Source organism: Cardiocondyla obscurior, linkage group LG26 (assembly GCF_019399895.1).
Source record: "Cardiocondyla obscurior isolate alpha-2009 linkage group LG26, Cobs3.1, whole genome shotgun sequence".
Classification (NCBI taxonomy): domain Eukaryota; kingdom Metazoa; phylum Arthropoda; class Insecta; order Hymenoptera; family Formicidae; genus Cardiocondyla; species Cardiocondyla obscurior.
The window spans coordinates 1,075,569-1,095,936 of NC_091889.1; the positions used below are offsets into that span (position 1 = coordinate 1,075,569).

Genomic DNA, 20,368 nt, shown 5'->3' on the forward strand with positions numbered 1-20,368 from the left:
AAGAAAATTAACGTAGCTTTATCAATTTTAAAAATTAAATCAATATTATCGAAAGATTAAAAATTAATTTAAATATAAATCTTCTATCAAATTTTTGGTCGTCTATTTGTCTTTTCGAAGTTTAATTTTCGAGTAATAAATTGTTTTTCATTCGGGCAGAGTTTTTTTTTTTCTTTTTTTATTTTTTAATTTAAAAGACTAAGAACTAAATTAATATTATTAATATATTATATTGTAATTGCATTTATGTTAATGGTTTGAATTTAGTTATCTGGTCGTCTTTTCGAAGTTAAACTTGCGTTTAAATAGCAAATCAAATTATATTTTTTCTGTACATCTTTTATAACGCATCGCTGATAAAATTGGCGTAAAATAGGATACGAGTTCCTCATGCGCATAACCAGAGCACAGGTTTTAATCTGTTCCAGATTAAATCCAAACAGCGTAGATACAGAATCTATTCCCATGACACAGCGACATGGTGGAAACGAACGCAAATCGCGTCGAGATGACAAAGACGACGAATCACGAACCATGAAGCAGGTCTGATTTAATTAATCTCTTTTTCGGACGTAACGAAATTTCAAGAGAAATAGCTTTAAAAAATTATTTTTTCCAAATAGCTGTAAATCTAAAAAATTATTTCGGAGTTTCCAAACCGTCTCTTCAAAATAAGTCGTCATTAAACGCGCGAGCTTAAGAATTATTTTGAAGGAAAGCAGGACTTTAATTTTAGAGCAAACGTATTTAATAAAATTGCAGACATTTACGGAGACCACGAATGGCAAGTTGAGATTAGATAGAGTAAAGTTGAGAGCGCACTCCCAGCTTCATTCGAAGCGGGACCGCCCACGTTGTTGTTCAGTAAACTCGAGTTAGCGTATCAGGATGCTCGCGGTATTCGTAAAAGAGGGATAAGTTTTTTTTTTTTTTTTTAGAAATAAGTTCTAATCGCGTTAATGATCGCGAACAGGTGGTGAAGATGCTGGTGGCGGTCGTGGTGCTGTTCGCAATTTGTTGGGCGCCGATGCTCATCGACAACGTGCTGACCGCTTACGATTACCTGCCGCGTGTTAAAGGTGGGGTGCATAAACATCTCAACACCGCCTTTCAGCTGATGGCCTACTTTAACAGGTACGTCTCGAGTTCGACTTAGAGATTAAACGCCGGTGGGTCGTTAATTTAAAACTGGCCTCACATCCCCCGGCTTTTACCACCGTTAGCGGAGGCCCCTGCCTCCGGGGAGTCGTTCGGGGTTGCGTTACAAGTGGAAGAGGTAGCTCGCTGGCCGGCCGCGAGTTTTCTTCCGCCGGACGGATCATATAAAATCTGTATTTGGTTGCATCATAAACTACAGGGGAAGCATAAATTTTTTTTTTTTTTCGAACGCCGGATTCGTTTCTTGATTAAAAAAGTCACGTTTTCAGACGAGCAAAACGCGAAATTTTATACAAATTACGGCCGCGCTAATTTTCATTTCCCAATACATGCTTTTTACTGGAGATTTTTTTTTTTTTAGAGGGAGAGAGAGTTGTTGATAAACGTGCAATATGATTTAGAAATGAAATTGGAAGTAGGTTTTTATCATATTTCTGTGAATTTTTTCTTTTACGATTTGAGCTTAATTAATTTTGCGCAAACGTTTGCGTCTTTATTTTGCCGTATAAATTATAAACGAATATTACTGAATTTATTAATATATAGTATTTGTAAGAATTCTACGGTCGTTAATAGAAACGGGGTGCAGAAAATGGGAAACTGCTTCAGAGTTGAAATTAATTAAATATAGAGTCATACGCAGACAATGTAATTTATCAATTTGCAAAGTGGTTGTCGAGTACAATGTCGCAAAGTTGAAAACCTTGCTCTTTATTTTATGCACCGCTATTCCATATTTATAACTTTTCCTCTCCGTATTACCATCGAATTGCTCGTTATATATAGCATCACATTTTTCAGGGTAAATTTAATTTACGCGATTGCAATACCCGTGAATAAATGCCACAATTTTGTGAATTATATTCCAAAGATATTGATTTTAAATCGTATAAAAACCCAGCTGCGCGATTGATATTTCATTTCTTCTACGAACAAACATAATTTGTAGCGACTGCCAGAGCTTATTTGCGATTTATGAATTTGTTAGCAAGCGAAACCCGATGCATATAAACGTGATGCATGTCATTTTAAATGCAGGCAGTTTCGCACGGTCGCTCACAAATTGTTTGATTTATCGAAAATATTAAACAGCCAATTTACAATTGATGCATTTTATATTCGTTTTATTACATTCCGATAATTATGCCACATGCGCGGGGCATTTTTGCGATTGAAATACGGATTTTGAAATCATCTTCGTATTGAATTACGACGACGGTGATGACACACGTATATCGCTATTTTCACCAAATACACATCGTGTTTCCCGTTCTCTCTCTCTTTTTTTCTCTCTTTCTCTCTCTTTTGTGTCGTACGCTTTTTACAACATAGAACGATAACTTTGATAGCCACCTCTGCAAATACGTCGTGTGTCATTTTGATAACGACCTTTGATTAGCTTAACAAGTCGTTATGCTACCAGGCAACAGCGTCGGGATGCAATAGATAAATTGCATACTATTGAAGTGATTCGAATCGTTACGAGAAAGCATTGCATTCTCGTAACCCGCCTCATGCAATTTTGCGTCTGGTTATCTCTTAAAAAAAAAAAGAAAGAAATAATTTTACATTATCTTTGTCCGGGAACTTTTGGTTTCAAAAGTATTCTTTACGTACAGTACTTTACACGAAAGACTCTATTTTTTTTTTCTTTTCTTTTTTTAGTAATTTTATTTTACACTTTTAATTTAATTTAATTTTCAAATTTACGCACATGTAAAAGTTTTTCTGCTGTATTTCTAGCAACTTTTCTAAAAAACTGTTCCCTTGATTAATTTATTCGAAGTAGCGAACAATTCCGTCTAAAATAAATACATAATTTAAAATAAGTATCTGACGTTAAAAAAAAATTGAAGCCGGGTTAAGTAAATAAATTCGCACAGCTTTGTTAGTCTTTTTAAATTAAAATCTTTAAAATTAAGTTTCTTTTAATAAGTAATATTTAATTATCGTTGCGCCGCGAGAAATATTACTATAACACAGGCATATCTCGCTCTACATAATTAATATTGCTGATACAGCTTTTAATCTAAACCGTCGCGAAATGATTTCTGCGTTTAAGACTAAACCCATTCCAGGAGATACAGGCGCGATATCTTTATTTTATTTTATTTTATTTTTTTTCTTATGCTAAACTTTTTCCTTTTAAACTCTGTTTTAAAAGAAATACCCTATCATCTTCTATTTGGTTATAACTGTTAGAAGTTTGGCGAAGTATATATTCTCTCAAATGTTAAAGTAGCTTCTAACTTTTCTTCATCGAACGGAGGGAAACCTCCGGTGACGGAGAGTTTGGTAACTTCCCCGAAGTTCGAACTGCCTCCGGCATTGGTTTTCTAGATGTAAGTAGGCATCGCCATATTTGTGCGAGACGGTCTAGAGGACTCATAATTACGGCAAGAGCCGAGTATGTAATAAGCTTCCTAACAGTGATAAAACAAATTTTGCTTCTATTTAATTCAAATCTCGAAACACGGGTTTCTCATATCCGAATCCCGTTTCAGTTTCGCCGCAAGTACCCAAAGTTTCGAAAATCTTTGCATTAACACCGAGGGACGTGATTCTCACATATATGAATACGTGATAATTGCCAGCTGTTGTTCCGCTAAGATTATATTCTATATAATTTTAACGTCGCTGACGTTGAATTACTAAATTGTTCGAGACGCTTGATATTTATTTCGAATGGAAAACGTAATGTTAACGAACGAATTATTGATCAAGTAAACATTTTCGGGGGAGCAGGTGATGCTATTCACTCTTATTACATATTGATTACTTTTTATTAAATTAAATTGCGAAACTGACGGCGCATTTTAGACGGAAATATAATAATAAAAACGTCTGCTGTTTTTAATTACTATATATTATCAGACGAAAACGTTTTAAAATTTATGGTATTAATATACGTTTATATTATTTAATGTGAAAATATTGGTTATTGCCTGCGTGATATTTACAAACCGTAAAAGTTAAACGGCAAAATTAATTGTGCAATAAAAATCAGTCTTATTTAATCGTGGGGATCAATAACGAGTAACGAATCGTTACACGTGTAGTCAAAATTAAACTCGTGAATCCATCTTTCAGGTGTTCTCCTCTCACAGATATCCCCCCGCGTTGCTTCCTTCGACTTTGCATGAAAAAAGTCGGATCGGTGTCATCTGAAGTGGAGTAATCGATGCGAGATTTGCATCTGAAATTTCGCCTATTGAAATTGCATCGCGCTCGCGAATTTCGTGATTTAAACCGCGGAAAGGGGGATTTTATTTCACATTTCGATGCGGACTAACGCGCGCGGCCGCCGCAGCTGCGGGCTTACGAGCGGGCGTACCGTCGCGGCGAGAGCCCGCCGCCGCGTTTCGGTTACGCAGGCCGATTAACGCGACTCCCGATCTGATTGCGCCGAGACCCGGCCCCGGTGCCTTTAATCCAAAATCGACATTGCAGTTGTATAAACCCGATAGTTTACGGGTTTATGTCGAAGCACTTCAGGGAGAACTTCCTGTCGGCCGCCTGCGGCGGGTGGTGGGTGTGCTGCCCTCGAAGGGGCTACCGGGCGTCCGTTACGAGGAACCCCAGTCTCAGCCAGACCAGGAGCACCAGCGTGAGGTATGTCCGGGGTTATATCATCTGCTAGGGGGTCCATTCTAACCCGCGTTATAGAGAAGTAGCAAAGGCATTCTCTCGAGCGAGTTATGAAATACGCTTTGATTCTTCAAAGCGTATCCCGCTGGTTTCTTAATGTCATTTCATAAATAAGGTGGAGCACGAGCAATTTTCTTTGTAGCGTTTTAAGATAGATCGCATTAGCCGTAATTTCCTCACAAATATCCTTTAAGGTCGTCCACCTGATTACTCGGCGAAACGTTTCTCATTTAGTTCAGCGGTGAAAACGATTTTTACTTCAAGTAACGTTCAGCTTAAGACAAGAACGTTGAAAAATAAAATTCGCAAAACTGCCCGCGCTCGTTCGAAGTAGAATGTACAATTTGTCGTCGCGGCCGATAAAACATTGTTAGTTGGCATCGCAAATATTTGATTGCATTTCTATTAAAACGTACTACGCTCCGCTAACGTTTGACAAATTACAACAAATAACTCCGGCAGTAAAATATTTCATTAGCGAGATTAACGAAAGTCGCGCGCTGCACGCGAGAAAAACACCACTCGGTAAATCTGTGAACTTTTATGACCGTACGAGTCTCAAGTGAATTATGAATGTTCTTTTTTTACTTTTTTTTTTTTCTTATTCTGCTTTTTATTATCGAACATATTTCCTCACCAAAACTTCGCGCAGTTTCTTATCTGAAAAGTAGTTTCGTTTATTCAAGCGGACGTACGAGACGGCGCGCAAGAAAGGAAGACGCGCCGCGAATTCTTCGTCACGTAGCATCGCCATTTGAGATCGAGAACATTTTCAATTAACAATAACGCAAAATTCACTCTGGCCAAAGTCCTCCGTTTCTGCATGAATGATTTAGGTGGATTCGTAACTCCTTCGGGGAGTCAAAGTCCCGAAATTCGAGCAACCTACATCCCGTAGACCATCCGTGACACGATCGCGGGGCTCGCAAGTCCCCGGCAGCGGGAGACCCTCCGAAACCCTTCGCCCACGTGCATGTGCAACGAATGTCCGGCTAGGGTAGACGAATGGAGCACGATTACGACCGAGGTAAACTGAACGGTTCGGCCAGCATTTCCCTTTCACCTCGCATTTCACGTTTGCATTCGGCATGATCGCAGTACGTTGCTTCATTAATTTGTCTCGCAGACTCCGCATCACTCCGCATTCAGCACTAATTGGCATTGATCGGATTACCCCGCAATTTAAATATGAAATTCCATACCTCGAGATTCACGGATGATTTTTTTCACCCTTTTTTTTTTCTTTTTTCCTTTTTCATTGGACAAAAGATTTTTTTGGTTATAGTTCTCACTTCAAGGTCGACATATGGTTTTATTGTTAACAGAGTTGCTGTGCAAAATGCGCATTGCCGAATGTGAAGTTCCACTCGGTTTCTATCAATCACTAATCATACCTTGGAAATTGTAACGTAATAACGCCTCTGCTCTCGTGTCATCTGTTTTATTGTGTTTGCTTTTATTAACATTAAACGAAAAAAAAAAAAAAAAAACCCCGTCAGTCCGATATTTTTCGAATATATATTTGATTTTGTATCGCGGTTTTATGATCGAAGGGCTGTCTATACATTTGTAAATTGCGGATAGCTACAATTCGCCAATTTAACGGAAACTAAACCGCGGGTTTTTATAGAATAAAAATAAATATGTAGAAGCAATCTGAATAATATTTCTTGATCTAGTTACGGGATGAAGTACATTAATTATTATCTAGTCCGCATTCTATTTTTAAACGTTTGACGGAATAAAATTTTTTACAAACGTATTTAAAAAAGCAGCTTTTAATAAAAAAAAAAAAAAAAATCAATTTCGTAAAAGATATTTCTATAAATTAAGTCGGTATTGTTTGATTAATAAAATTATGAGTACTTCCGCTACTTCGGTTCGGTTAAAATTGTTTCTTAACACAATGCACCAAGAAGTTGAACGGTAAAAATAACTGCCCTGGGATGGAAGAGTTAATCTACGACTCATTTGCTTTTCGAGCACGCTTTGTGTATGAGATGACTACGTCGCGCTCTCAGTCAGCCAGATTTATTCGCTCAAATGTAATCCTCTGCAGAACGTCTCACGCGACTTACCCTTTCCTCAAACCTCTACTAGATAATGAAATTCCATTGTCTCATTTCTTTTCGCTCTCTCTCTCTCTCTCTTCGCCTCACCTTTGCTCCATGCCGCTCCATCCTGGCTCACCGCCCTCGCTCTCTTTCTCTTTATTCGCCGTCTTTTCGTCTGCTTCTAGATGGACCTGATTCTTCCTTCATCCTCGGACCAGGTCGTCAAGGGAGGTCTCCGTCAGATAGGAGACTTCCGACAATGTGACGCGAATAAAGTCGGGAGTGGACGCGATTACGAGATTTATCGAGGCGGGACTCCCCTCCGTCGCGATCACCCGGTCATCCGCACACGGATAGCTGCCGTTTCGGGATGCCGGTCATACGCAAGTACCAGAGATCCTCGTGTATTGACAAAGAGTTAAGCCTGTCCCAGGACTATCACAGCGTAGGTGTCGCGAGTCAAAGAACGGAGTCCAGTGATCTATTTGCCGCTCTCCTCGCACCTTGCAGCGACAGCGTTATCGCTCGCTCGTTCAGAGGGTAGGATAATTGGATGGGTTGATTAATTGGACATTCGGACAATTGGGTGTTTAACGTGCCGTTGAAGCCGCGGTGTAGGCGGATAAGAGCCAGGCGAGCCGGCAGCTCGAGCACCCCACGATTACTACGTACAACTCAACGAAGTTACAGACCGTATCCAGTTTGAAATCGTTCGATCTAAAGAACTCTTGCGAAGATCTTTCGTCAAGGCGTTAGAGCTATTCGCCGTAGGATCGTTGAGGCGAACCGGACGTTTCATCCGAAAGGTTTTCCCAGTGTCGATACGTCGAACGTAAAATCTGAAAACACTGACATGTACCTCTTTAATACGCGGAAAACTGTTCAAGGGCCACGTGAAACCAAAATGTAAAAAAAAAAAAAAGAAGAAAAATACTCTTCCGTGGCTACTTCTGGAAGTTGTTCATCTATCCGATCTCGATAGTTTATTCCACTCTACCTTAGTGCTTACTACCTCAGCGAAACTGGACGGTGACCGCTTATCATATCAGATTCCTACTTGACATTTGTATTAAACGTCATTCTCGCGTCGGCTAATGAGAGCATAAGAACTCGATGGTAATTTTCTCGATGTCACAAACAATTAAATCTAGAATTACGGCATAAAAATTATAGATATTCTAATGTAAGTAGCATATCATTTGAAACTCTGAATTACGTGCTGGAATATAATCTCATTATGATTGCAGCCGCATTAATTAGCTTACACCAGCAGGTCGATGCCGGGAGCAAACTTTAGATGAGTAATCCCGTTTTGTTACTCAGGAGAATATTGCATTTTCCATTTTTTCTTTTTTTTTTTTTTTCTCACTCTCTCTCGTCCCCCTCCTCCTGTGCTTTTACACTTCTCTATTTAATTAAAATGTTAAACACCAGACTGTAACTATCTTTCTATCATTATTAATGATAATGTATATTATCTATTTATGATATATCTATTATTAATGAAATAATACATCAACGAAACAATAATGTAATAATACAGGCTAGTGTTAAAAAGACTTGTTAATGTACAACTCTATTATACGAAATCGTCTAATAAACGTAGGCGAGGTTTTAATAAGTAGGTTACTTTGTTTAAGAAACTGGGGAAATCAAGTCGCTAATCGCTGTATAAAAAAATATGTAAATAAGTAAATGTAAAAAAAGAAAGAAAAAAATGTAAAGTTAATATTATATTTAGACACTTTAGATTTGACGAGCGTGGCATCGCGCGATTTTAAAGATTTTCTGTGTTTATCCGCGATGACGCTAAGTGCCATAAGAATAATGGGAAGATTTTGCGGCCAATACGAAAAGAAAAGATATTTAAAAAACGCAAGACTTACATCTCCGTCGTGCATGGTTGATATAAAATTAATATAAAATTAGAATTATTTGCTCAGTGTGTTATAATAGCCTTCGCCGTTGTATCGATGTGTTTAAACGAAGGGATGAAAATGTCTCTTATTAGGATGAATGTCCGTCGGTGTGAGAACTTAAAAAAGAAAGAAAAATACAAAAAAAAATAATATTGCATATAAAAGTGCAGTTGGCAGCTAGAATTGATTAAACGTTAATAAAAAAAAAAGACCAGCCGCGGTTATCGCCTTTAATTTTCATCCGGGTCGTCGTTTTCCTTTCGTCAAACGTGACGAAGATTTTTTTTTAATCGAATTATTTTAATAGACTGAAAACAACTGAGACAGCAATTTAATTGCCGGTATTTCACCAAAGAAACAGGGACGTCGAGCGGTCAGTTTTGCGCTTTAGGATTATTAAGATGTAAGATTGCGCGAATCCGCGCGATTAGGCCGACGATGTTGTTAAATGGCTTTAAATGTTTAAACGCATACTAGTCAATCTTGTCCTAGCGTGAGGTTGTTCAAATGGCAACTACGAATAATTTAATAAATGAAAGTTTGTTCCCGCTATTCTTCACGCGAAGCCCACCTAAATTCCGCGATACATCCCGCCTCTCGCCCTTCGTACGATTTATGTACAAGATTATCCGATCTGGGATTCCTCTAAAACAATTGTGCGCGGCGCGCATAACGTGCATAGTTATCGGTTTGTTGCGCACAACTCTCAGTCGCACACAGACGCTGATTATGAATGTTTCAACAATGTCTCACATCGAGCATGTTGAGTATGTAGACAATGGGGGGATGTTCCACCGATCGAACGTGTTGCTCCAAATATTCAACGATCGCGCTTATAACTGATTAAGCTGGAATTCATTTACATGTGTAATTTATTACGCGGTAACTACCGGATCTCGTGTCATTTGTTAATGATGTGCAATCGCACGGACCGCCGAGGGAAGGATTTGCGCTATGATTATTCATGTTTCGCGTCGTGTTTACGTGTTTGCGGCAGTTTGTGGCCCGTTGTTATCACCTAATTACGTCGCGCGCTGAAAAGCCGATACCTAGAGATTGGAATAAGAGAATACCTAAAGCGACACGCTATACTCGTTTGTTACGATAACACGCGTGACGTCTCGAAATAAAAGCGCCGAGTATACGGTTTGTATAAATTCTCCCGTATGAGGCGAGTGTCAACAATAGCGACGCAAATTGCCGGGTATCGGTTGTGGTAGCAAAACCAATACTCCAGACGGGATGAAGGACACGATTCCAGCGAAGGGTGGAGATAGATATATCGCCAGCATTATTTGGAGCAACATATGAAGATCCAAGGCGAACAGCTGATACGAAAAAATGCTCATTAATTTTGAAAAGGGGATTTAAATGACGTCTGATCAATGTATTTGATCACTTACCTGCTAGATCACATCACAGCTCAGTGATGTCTTCAATGATAATATGCACGACGTTCCTTTTAAACTTAAATTTCACATAAGAATGTCTTAAATATCTTGTAAATAAAAGTACGTGAAGTTGCAGGATCTGGAATAGTAGACAGTTATTAATGGCGACACTTGGGATATATCTATTGATATAAACATAATTTATTTTAAATAAATTACTAACATAAGATCATCGGTTTAAATTTATATCATGTAATTCTTTAGTGACATAAGATCAGAACAGTGTGTACTTAGATAAAAATACATAATCCCAATATTGCATTCGCGATACAATATCGTCTGTTGTACTTTAAAAATGTTATCTTGACAATCTCTCATCGTGTTAGGATGAAATTGTCGGTATATAAATATAATGTACATGTGCTGTTCTCTACGAGCGAAAATTCTGTCGTAGCACACGTCAAGTATGAAATAGCGTGAGTTTGGTAAGTCGGACTTACGCGTGTGCCATGCCAGAGAATCGGTAAGAGCGTCAATCCTATACGTCTGATAAATTCTTTTTATGCGTGTGTCAGTCTTTTATTTAAATCTAGAGTATAAATGATGATCTCTACGTTCTGGACATAATCCTGGTGTATATGTCGTATTCTTTAAAAAGAGAAAGTATTAAGTTGCTGTAACAGGAGGTCAGAGCAAAACTACAAATGTGTATGTAAGTCTATATATACATAGACATGCATACATACAGACATATATATATATAATATTTATATATATATATATATATATATAAGAAAGAGAAATATATACACAAAATGAATTTATTTATTCCTATTATTATATCTTACTAATAAGGAAGAAGTAACCCTTTTATATTATTTCACACGGTCGTTATAAACTCAGTTTATTCTTTTTTTTTTTTTTTTTTACTTTTTGCACGCTATGTAAAAAGTACATCGCATGCTCATCAATATACGATGGTTTTCTATCTTTTTTTTTTTTCCCGCCGTGTCATCTTTCGTAGAAAAAAATTAAAATAATACTTCTACTCTAATTATTAATGATACACGATGCGTGTGCACACGCAAGTGTTTTTGTGAGAATTGAAACAAGCAAGCGCGTACATGTATATACAAAAAGAAAATTAACAAAACGTTATTGGTAATCGGTTTCTGCAAATTTTCGTGCTACTCGAGTTCTGTTTCTTTTAATGTTGGCCGATGTATTATGAGTGGAATGATTGGACGAGTTGTAAGATTGTGATTGTGAACGGAAACCGCGGCTTGCAATACCTGAAAAAGAAAAAATGTATACTTTAATCTCTTATCTATTCATATTACACAATATATTTTATATCACACAAAAATTATTAAAGTTAATGACACAAAACAATGTTAATATACAAAATTATACACAAACAGACAAACAAACAATTATAATCTGTGAAGCGAGAACAGAAGGGAAAAGTTAGGTTCTTTTTGAAAATTTAAAAACTCTTAATACAATATCGTTATATTTAAATACCAAAATCTCCGCGTGAGTTAATCAGAAATGGAAGTAAGAGCATTAGGAAATTGGACGGTGACTCACCGGCAGTTACAATGCGAATTGCATTGCGGTCATAAATAAGGAGAATTCCTTTATTAATAAGGTTGGTGCCTCTGGTTCTGACGACCACCCCTTTGCTTGCCACCGTAGCCTGAACCTCCTGGAACATACCCAGATGATGCGTTATTAGTCTAATCGTTTCGCTCAATTGCATACACTCGTTTATCTTACAACATGGTAGGCATCAATTATTATAGAAATTATGAGAACACTATAAAAAAAAAAAAAAATATGTTGCACGAATATTTATTTAAAAAATAAAAGATAGATATGAAACAGAAAACTACAATATGTATCTATGTAGAGGCTACAGGCTAAGGTAGTAAGCTGCAGATCGCGTAACTCATACTTTCCCCATCTTCAGGAATAGCTAAATATAGGATAACATTCCATTGTACATGATTGTTAGTTTTATTTAGAAGAAAAAAAAACAGGAAAAAAAAAGATTTTGGGTGCCCAATATTAATGTGTTATATATATTATTCATTTGTGAAACAAACAGCAAAAAGCAGAAAAAAGTAGGACTGAGTGAGACTGAAAGAACGAACAGAAACGAGGAGAATGGATCTTGCTTGAGTGACGTGAGGAAGTAAGAGATGAATGCCAATGTAACTAATGAAAAAATACGTGTAGGCGATAATTCAATCGGAATACATGTCATTTAAAGTCTATATGATACGGATGGGAGATACATAAACATAAAACAAAGGAGGCTACAATGCGTACCTTTACCGCGTGCGCCACCGCGCCCGCCACTGTAGCCACCGTCGTAATTACCACCTCCATAGCCGTATCCATCTGCATTTCATGTAACACACGATATAAAGAGACAGTAGGATCAGTTATCGTTGCATACTGATTTTTTTTTTCTTTTTTTTTGTTACATTAAAACAAAAAGAAATCTATGCACGTCACTTGCTACTTTCGTGCCATTGCGAGAACACGTGTTTAATCTGCGCGACTTTATCGCGAGTGAAATGATCGTTGAAATGTGAAAGAAGTGTGAAAGAAACGTCATGCATGTGAGGAGAACATGGCGGGATTAAAGCAGGATGGAAGGATACAATAGTATCCCTTACATACATATTCTTATTTATATTACACTATTATATCATACTAATTTTTCGACACCTAATGTAATACATACATGAAGTTTCTGATTATTCCAGCTTAAAAAAAATTAAATAAAAAAGTAACTTAAAAAATGCACTAAGACATTGGCTAATTACTAAAATAAAACTAAAAAAGAAAGTTAAATGAGTACATATGCGACAGAGGAATTTGAATCAGAGACAACATGCATATATTCTTCAAAAGGTGTCTAAATTTTTTAATTGCCTATCGAATACACTGGGACGGTAACAACGGATAACCTGCTATTAGATTATCATTTATTGTTAAATTATTTTTCTTGTTAAAAAAAAAAGAACAAGACACTAGAAAAAAAGGAAAAAAAAGTTGACAGTAAATGATCGTAAACCGATTCTGTCAGATTTTAGTAATAATCAATGAAATTACCGTATCCACTGTAGTCGTAGCCGCCGTAACCTCCGTACCCACCACCACTGTAATAATCATATCCATATCCATCGTAGCCACCGCCGTATCCTCCTTGACCGTAGCCACCGCCGTAGCCACCGCCATAGCCTCCTTGTCCCCATCCGCCTTGACCGAATCCTCGACCTCGACCACCTCTGCCGCCACGTCCTCCGCGACCGCCGGGTCCACCACGCATACCGATCATTCCGTCAGGCTTGGGAGTTGCTTTCTTCACATCAACCTGCGTAATATTCAAAGTTTTATTATTTTTTATCAAAGCAGCTTCTTGTATTATCTTGTAAGAGAAATCACAGTTGACTTAGTATTGTGAGAACGGTTGCTTACACACCTCTTTACCGTTTATTGTTTGCTTCGAAGTCTTCAACAGCTCGTTGACTACTTGTTCAGATTCGAAGGTGATGAAGCAGAATCCCTTTCTCTGATTTTTAGTTTTATCGAACGGCATCTCTACCTCGACAATCTGAAAATGTTTCACATGTTAATAAAAGTGTTTAATGATTTTTAAGGGATTAGGTTAAGGTTAAAGGAGCGTAGATGTTGTAGAAATGTAGAAACAATAAAATACTTACAGTTCCAAATTGTGAAAAGAAGTTCTTGATATCTTCGTCGGATAGTTCAGTTGAAAGTCCGCCGACAAATATCTTCCCATGTCTGGCTTTCGCTTTCTTAGGATCGACTTTCTTGTTGTTAATAATATGATCACCAGCAGACATAATCTAAAACATTTCCTTTTATTAATAAAACATAATAATTTTTTACATAAAAAAAAAATTTATTATAAAACAAATCTCAGAAAATAAAATAATTTCTCGTCACAGATCTCAGTAGCAGAACTGGATAAACCTATCATCATTTCATTATTTAGAAAAATCAGCCGCGATGTAAGACACTGTACTATTTTTCAAGTCAAATACATTAAAATTTACCTTATCAAGAGATTCGGCTTTGGCAAAGACAATAAAAGCAAATCCTCTCGATCGACCTGTATTAGGATCTGTCTTGACATTGATGCTTTCAATATCGCCATATGTACTGAAATGTTCTCGTAATTCCTCTAAAAATATATAATATCACTTGTAAGAACTTTTTAAGATTGCAAAATGTAAATTACTTTAAAGGCAATTATATAAATAATTTTAATATTAAGCTCAGTAGAAATTTCTTTTCACATGATAATTATCATCCAAAGGTGTCCTAAGAAGAAACATCATCGCTGATTTTTTTATTTTCGTATTTCAAATTATTTTGTAATAATTTGTAACTTTGTTTTTTTTTTTGTAGAAAGTTTTTATTGTAGAACTTAAAAATGTACTCACTGTCTGTTGTTTCCCAGCTTAAACCACCGACGAATAACTTTCTGTGAAAAAAAAAATAAAACATTAAGTTAAAATTAATAGAAGCGAAGGAAGGGCATGTTTAAGTTTTTAATCAGTATTGTGAAACCGAATGTGTAGAAAGTTTACAGTTTAACATCTAAATAGGATCGTTATTACGATTAGGATCGGGTTTATGATGTTGGCAAATTGTCAAATCTCTGCAACTGCGCGCGAAAAAGTTATCTGCAATAAAAACGGTAGAAGGTAGTAATGTGTTTTTCGGCCTCTTTCGCAAGTGACTCTTACAAGTTATAAAGTAATCGTGATCGATTATTTCTCAAGTACGCAACTTGAGAATCAAGTGTTTCATCATCTGGCTTTCTTCCTATCGTCGCGCGCAATTTTTCTTTCACTATCTTAACACCGACATGCTAAAAAAATAATAATAATAATAATGAGGAAAATATAAAAAAGTTTGAAAATACCTATCGTTCAGAGAATCCTGGTTAGCTCCGGCCGACCTGCAAAGCAACGGAACGAATTTATTTCACTAAGTGAATTTCTCAAACTTGTTCAATAATATAAAGAATTAAGACCGAAGCAAAAGTCTAATTTTTAAACAAACGAAACAATTCCATTTACTATTGTGGAGAAAAAAAAAAAAAAAGAAAAAGAAAAAAAAAAGTTAAGGGAGTGTTGACTTGATCTCTGAAAAGATTGGAATCAATGTTAAGGTGTGAAAAAAAATTGAATGCAGACGATGTATAAGAAACGTAAGAGACCTGTAGTGTCATTCGCAAAAGGGGCACTGGACCGACTATCGAAAAGATTGATATAGGCTGCGAACTTTTATCAGTATCGCACATGTAAAACTATTTATAATTATATACGTCTACGGTAAACAAACGCATAAGTTTAATCTACAGCTAATCAGATCCACCCATCGTTGAAATTTAGAAAAGTCTTCTTACAACGATAAACATAATTACAATGCAAAGCAATTACAAGAATACGAAATACCATTTCCTAGAATAAATGAGATTTGATAAAGGTAGCTTACGATATATGCATCTGTCGTTCGTAAAAGTTATGAGAGACAACCATGAGAAGGACTGCTTTTCACCATAGAGACCTTGATATTCGAATGTTTAAATTGTAAAAAATTAAAAAAAAGATTGAAAAGAAAACTTGGAAAAAGAATTAAAAAATTAAAAAAAAAAAAATAAAATAAAATAAAAATATAGATATATATATACGTATGTAAAAATTAATTGCAAGAGAACGAGGTACTATTCATCGACGTGAACCCGAGCAATAGTTACAACTCCAGTTGACATATCACAGCTGCTCCTAAGGGAAACAAGAATTTAATTTTTCCAAGTAGTACTCTGATCTGCAGATTGACCCAAAGAATATGGCATATGCTAGGCTAGACTGCAACTCTATATTGAAAAGCTAAAAAGATCGTTTTTATTACAATTTAATGATAGACGACTCTTAATACTTTCAATCGACACGTTTATGTGCGTATGGGATATTTATATTTAAACGTTTGATATATATATATATATATTTATATATTATGTATGCTTGTCTCTTTCACATTCTTTCTGTCTTTCTTTTTACAACGCTCATTGACAAATTGCGTAATGGAAGAACTGTTTCAATTTCTGATACATACATTTCCGTTTTTTTTTCCTGCATTCTAACGAGCTGCAAGCTCTGTTTTTTATTTTTTAACTTGGCTTTGGACTTGGTTGGTATTTTTTTTTTTTTTTTTTGGCAGTGTCAACATGATAATTGATTTACTTATTATATTCGAGTCTTTATTTTTTATTTATGGCTGGTGATAAATACCGTTGGCACCAGTCACTCGCCGGTAAGTTGCTGGTCGGGTCACGTTTTCCACCTGCGAGCCGCCCGCCATGTGAAAACCGTTGTTGATCACCTGTAGATCAAGCCACATAAACTGGGGTTAATGGCGTTTCCGACCTACTGGATTTTTTCGCATTGTCCCTATGATTTTTTTTTTTTTTTTTTTTTTTTTTGTGCTTTGGTCACGCCCAAATCAGCATTTGGATCGGAAATTACTCTACCGCGTGACCCAGCAGGCAAGTGTGTGTGTCTGTGCGAGACTTTACTTTTCTGACGAAATTATAATTTGCGTTCCAGTGCTCGTGTCATGACGAAACGTGACGGACTTGAACTTGAACTTGAACTTGACGTGGACTTCTCGCAATAACTCGGACTCGGAAATCACTGCATTAGGTATCGATTCACGTCGAGATCCCATAGTAAGTGTACGTATTTGTCAATCGTCAATCAATTGACTCGTATATACCACAATTCAGCTGCAACGGACATACGAGGATAGAAGATTCGGCTGGCCAAAAAATGTACTTGAAACTTTTAGGCTCTATAAAAAGTATTACGAATTATATTATTCGCTTAGTGTGCGACGCAAAAACTGATTGACTGCAGAATCCACAATTTCTCTTTATCAATTGGAAAAAAAGACTATAATTATAGTTAACTAGAACAGGGAACAGAAAAACAAGGGAATGTTCAATACATAACATTACGTAAAAATTTCAAAACAGACAAATGGTATTACCTCGCAACAACAGCACATATAAAGTTACAGGCTAGAGCAACTATACAAAGTTACACGCTTTCATATTCGTTTCTCGTTCGTACATTACTGTATCTTAAATTACTCTTGCGTACTATAGCATGCAATTGACTTATTCCAACCTTCGGTTATGTTACTGGTGGATTAGGTACGGTGGGGCGCCGGGTGTTTCGTTCTCTAACTTCCGTCACGTTCGTACGTGAAACTCATGTCCCTCGTGAGTATTTTTAGCTACGTCTAGAACGAGCTGCGTCTCCAAATTCATATTCGACAACGATATTTTCTTGCACGTGGCCGGGCAGCGAAGCCACGTTAACATTTGCATTTAATCAGACAATCTCATTACAACATATCTATTTATTCTAATAATTACGTGCAAAACGTTGAATTTGAAGATCACGCTCGCCTCCCAACTTTGTATCCTGAAAAATTTCAACTTTAATATTTAAACAATCTATTGCTTACCCTTTGCAAGAAAAAAAAAAAAAAAAAAAAAAGAAAACGACCTTAAAGTCGACGTTAAAAATTCGCAAAAAGTCCAAGACTCTAAAGAGGAAGGGAAAGAGTTTGTGAAAAAAATTCCAAGTGAAATGTAAGTGCAAAATTATCGTCAGATGGACGTTGCTTTGGTTGGAAAATAGGTAAAGGCAGGCGCATAACTGCAAAACATTTACGTAGACACCCTAATGTTCTGTCGTGAACGAAGAACGGGAGGTGTTTCGAGTCAAGTTAAAATTCGCCCAGCTCGCGATTCCATTATGCTGCAAAAAAAAGGAATGGAAAGGAGCGGAGGGGAAAAAAAGAAGCAACGCGAGACAATGGCGTGGACGCCGCAGGCGAACCCATTCATGCGCGCCCGCAAGGGACAAAGGTTTCCACGTGCTCGTAACGGAAATGACGAACGCGTCTAGCAGCGAAGTGCGCGCGTAAGTCGCTTTTTCACGTGGCATGAACATTACGCGACGTGTATCAGTTGGCTATTATGCATCACGTGTTTTCCAGCTATCTCAATCGGCATGTATATATATGTAATTTTTTTTGTCCCCTCCCCCCGGATGATTCCCTCTCGCGAGCCTCGGACGCGCCCTTTCCGGAGCCACGCTTGGCGCCTCCACCGTACCACACCGCCATTATCGCCGCCAGTCTTTCTCGTCCTACGGGCCCTAATCGCGACCGAGAATCGTCAAATGATCGGTGCTCGCGATTCCGGCGCGCCACGTAAAAGTGACGAGCCCGCGTCGCCGAGACGTGAACCGTCGCCGTCACGCTGATGCGAACGGATCGTGCACCGCGGCGGACCGCACGCCTTCCGCCATCTTGTGAGACGCGTACCTGCCCGGCCGCCCGTCTCGTCACCGCGTCGCAAAGTTGTCGCCGAATCGCGCGATCGCCGCGGGCCGCAACGCGCCTGAAGTAAAGAGCGATCGCACAACCGGAACCGGCTATGCCCGGCAGCGAGAGGAGTTACCTGTCTTCTTGCGACTCCTGATTGTTCTCCGCTACGTTGTTCTCGCCGTTGTTCTCGGCCTCGCCGTTCTGCTCCGCGAAATTCTGATCAGCGATGTCCTCGCTGAAGTCCTTGCTCTCCTGATCGGCCATCGCGCTTTATCTGTCGGCTTTACTCGCGCGAAGTTACGTAGAATGCTACTCACGGCACACCACGGCACAATAACCCTCGAAAACGATCGCTGATTAACCCGACGTACAACCGTGTCGCTCGGCTGCCGAATGGAGAAGGAAGTGCAACCGTCTGCGCAGCCCGGAGGTCCTCCCGGCTAGCGATTTACGCGCGAAGCATCTCGGGATCTGTGACTGTCCGCTGACCAATCACGTACAGCTGTTCAGGATCGTGTGACGCAACACCGGTGTGCCCGACTACTTGCGTCGTCTCGACACGTCGAAACATTATTTTATCGTGAAATAAACCAGTTTCAATAATTATTTTTTTCCCTCCATAATGGAACTTGATGTATCAATTTTAAAATATTTTTCTTTAAATCGATACCTGGCATTAATGAAAAAGAATACGTTAAAGATATTTAGAAAAAAATTTTCAGAAAAGTATTTAATAATTTTAACTTTGATGTGTCGTTTTTAAGAAAATGATTAAATACAATAATTCAGAAAAATTCAAAACCTAATTGGTAACATTTTTAGTAGCTAGATTTGCTTATCAAAATTCTGTAATATGTATTCGGTAGAGTCTTTTACTTGAAATTTTTCCTCGCAAAAGGATTTGTCATCGGGAACATTTATTAAGAAGGTGTATTCTTAAAAACATTTTATAAGTATAAATAAAAAGGTTTGTTATATACGCATTAAAAGAAAGTACAGCAGTTAAAGAGAATCTTCTTACGTTCCTGATTGTGTTCGGATCGATGGCTAGAGAATGCGTCATCAACGAGAAGAGGAGAAGCGAAAGGAAGGGAAAGACGAGACGGATTTAGCGGCACACGCATCGAAAATTTCGGTCATGAGACACGATAGGGAGACGAGGAAGGAGTAGCGGCCAATGAGATTCACCGGCAGTCGCTCTTCTCGGCCAATCAGCGTCGATGATTCTCTAACTTTACGCATCGTCGTCTGCTCTTTAGCTGGAAATTATTAATAGAAGAAAATAAGATTTCTTTTTGCATATATATTTATGCAGCCATAAGCGTATATAGTGTATAACGTTCTCGATGTATTGGCAATGTGAATGAATGCAAACCGTATCTCGCAGCTCATACTGTAATGCCGTGACGCTAATATTAGTACACGTAGCGCCATCTTTGTAAAATAAGCGGCGGGACGCTGCGATCGGGTTACGCCGTTTGTCGACGAATGGCACCACTGACACAATTCAAGTGGCACGCTTTCCCGAGCACTTTATTTCATTCTATTTCATTTCACGCACGAGATATTTATCGGTCGAATCTTCGTTTGTGCGCCATCGATTGCCAAAGGGAAAGATTGAAGAAAAAGAAGAGTTTAAGTAAAGGACTTCTCCAAATTAGTAAGAATATTTTCTTAGAGGTTAAATTGTTAGAAATTAACTTGCTTCCGCCGTGAATTTTACCGAACGCTGACGAGAAGGAAATAG

The 20,368-nt window shown here is 37.9% G+C and overlaps 2 protein-coding genes and 1 non-coding gene across 16 annotated transcripts in view; 1 reads left to right on the forward strand and 2 right to left on the reverse strand.

Annotated features, from left to right (window-relative positions):
• Window positions 1-10,833, forward strand: part of LOC139111959 (QRFP-like peptide receptor) — a 45,137-nt gene extending 34,304 nt beyond the window's left edge. For 3 of the 5 annotated variants that reach the window (XR_011547301.1, XR_011547302.1, XR_011547300.1), the window contains 5 exons: window positions 429-543; window positions 974-1,134; window positions 4,609-4,770; window positions 5,643-5,833; window positions 7,046-10,833. Coding sequence is in view for 2 of the 5 variants with exons in the window: in XM_070672635.1 (XP_070528736.1) it covers window positions 429-543; window positions 974-1,134; window positions 4,609-4,770; window positions 7,046-7,055 (448 nt within the window). In the remaining 3 variants the exon portion in view is untranslated. The remainder of the gene's footprint in view (window positions 1-428; window positions 544-973; window positions 1,135-4,608; window positions 4,771-5,642; window positions 5,834-7,045) is intronic. The other 2 variants (XM_070672635.1, XM_070672636.1) reach the window with 2 other exon arrangements.
• A 318-nt stretch (window positions 10,834-11,151) lies between these two features.
• Sqd (RNA-binding protein squid) lies at window positions 11,152-19,039 on the reverse strand. 10 transcript variants are annotated; one of them, XR_011547305.1, is made up of 10 exons: window positions 18,755-19,036; window positions 15,140-15,175; window positions 14,655-14,695; window positions 14,265-14,392; window positions 13,908-14,054; window positions 13,667-13,798; window positions 13,339-13,558; window positions 12,505-12,576; window positions 11,761-11,878; window positions 11,323-11,462 (listed from the first exon to the last, which is right to left on the reverse strand). XR_011547305.1 is itself a non-coding variant. In XM_070672644.1 (9 exons), exons 1-9 carry the CDS (start codon window positions 18,883-18,885, stop codon window positions 11,326-11,328), a joined length of 1,044 nt encoding a protein of 347 aa, XP_070528745.1. In that variant the 5' UTR covers window positions 18,886-19,039; the 3' UTR covers window positions 11,152-11,325. The 10 variants fall into 10 exon arrangements, 5 of the variants coding, with proteins under 5 accessions (XP_070528745.1, XP_070528742.1, XP_070528747.1 ...); XR_011547303.1 differs by having other exon boundaries at window positions 13,297-13,558; window positions 18,755-19,033; XM_070672644.1 differs by lacking the exon at window positions 11,761-11,878 and having other exon boundaries at window positions 11,152-11,462; window positions 18,755-19,039.
• On the reverse strand, window positions 14,482-14,554 carry LOC139112120 (small nucleolar RNA SNORD58). The gene has a single exon (XR_011547325.1). It is a non-coding gene; the product is annotated as a small nucleolar RNA SNORD58 (small nucleolar RNA).
• Window positions 19,040-20,368: the final 1,329 nt, after the last annotated feature.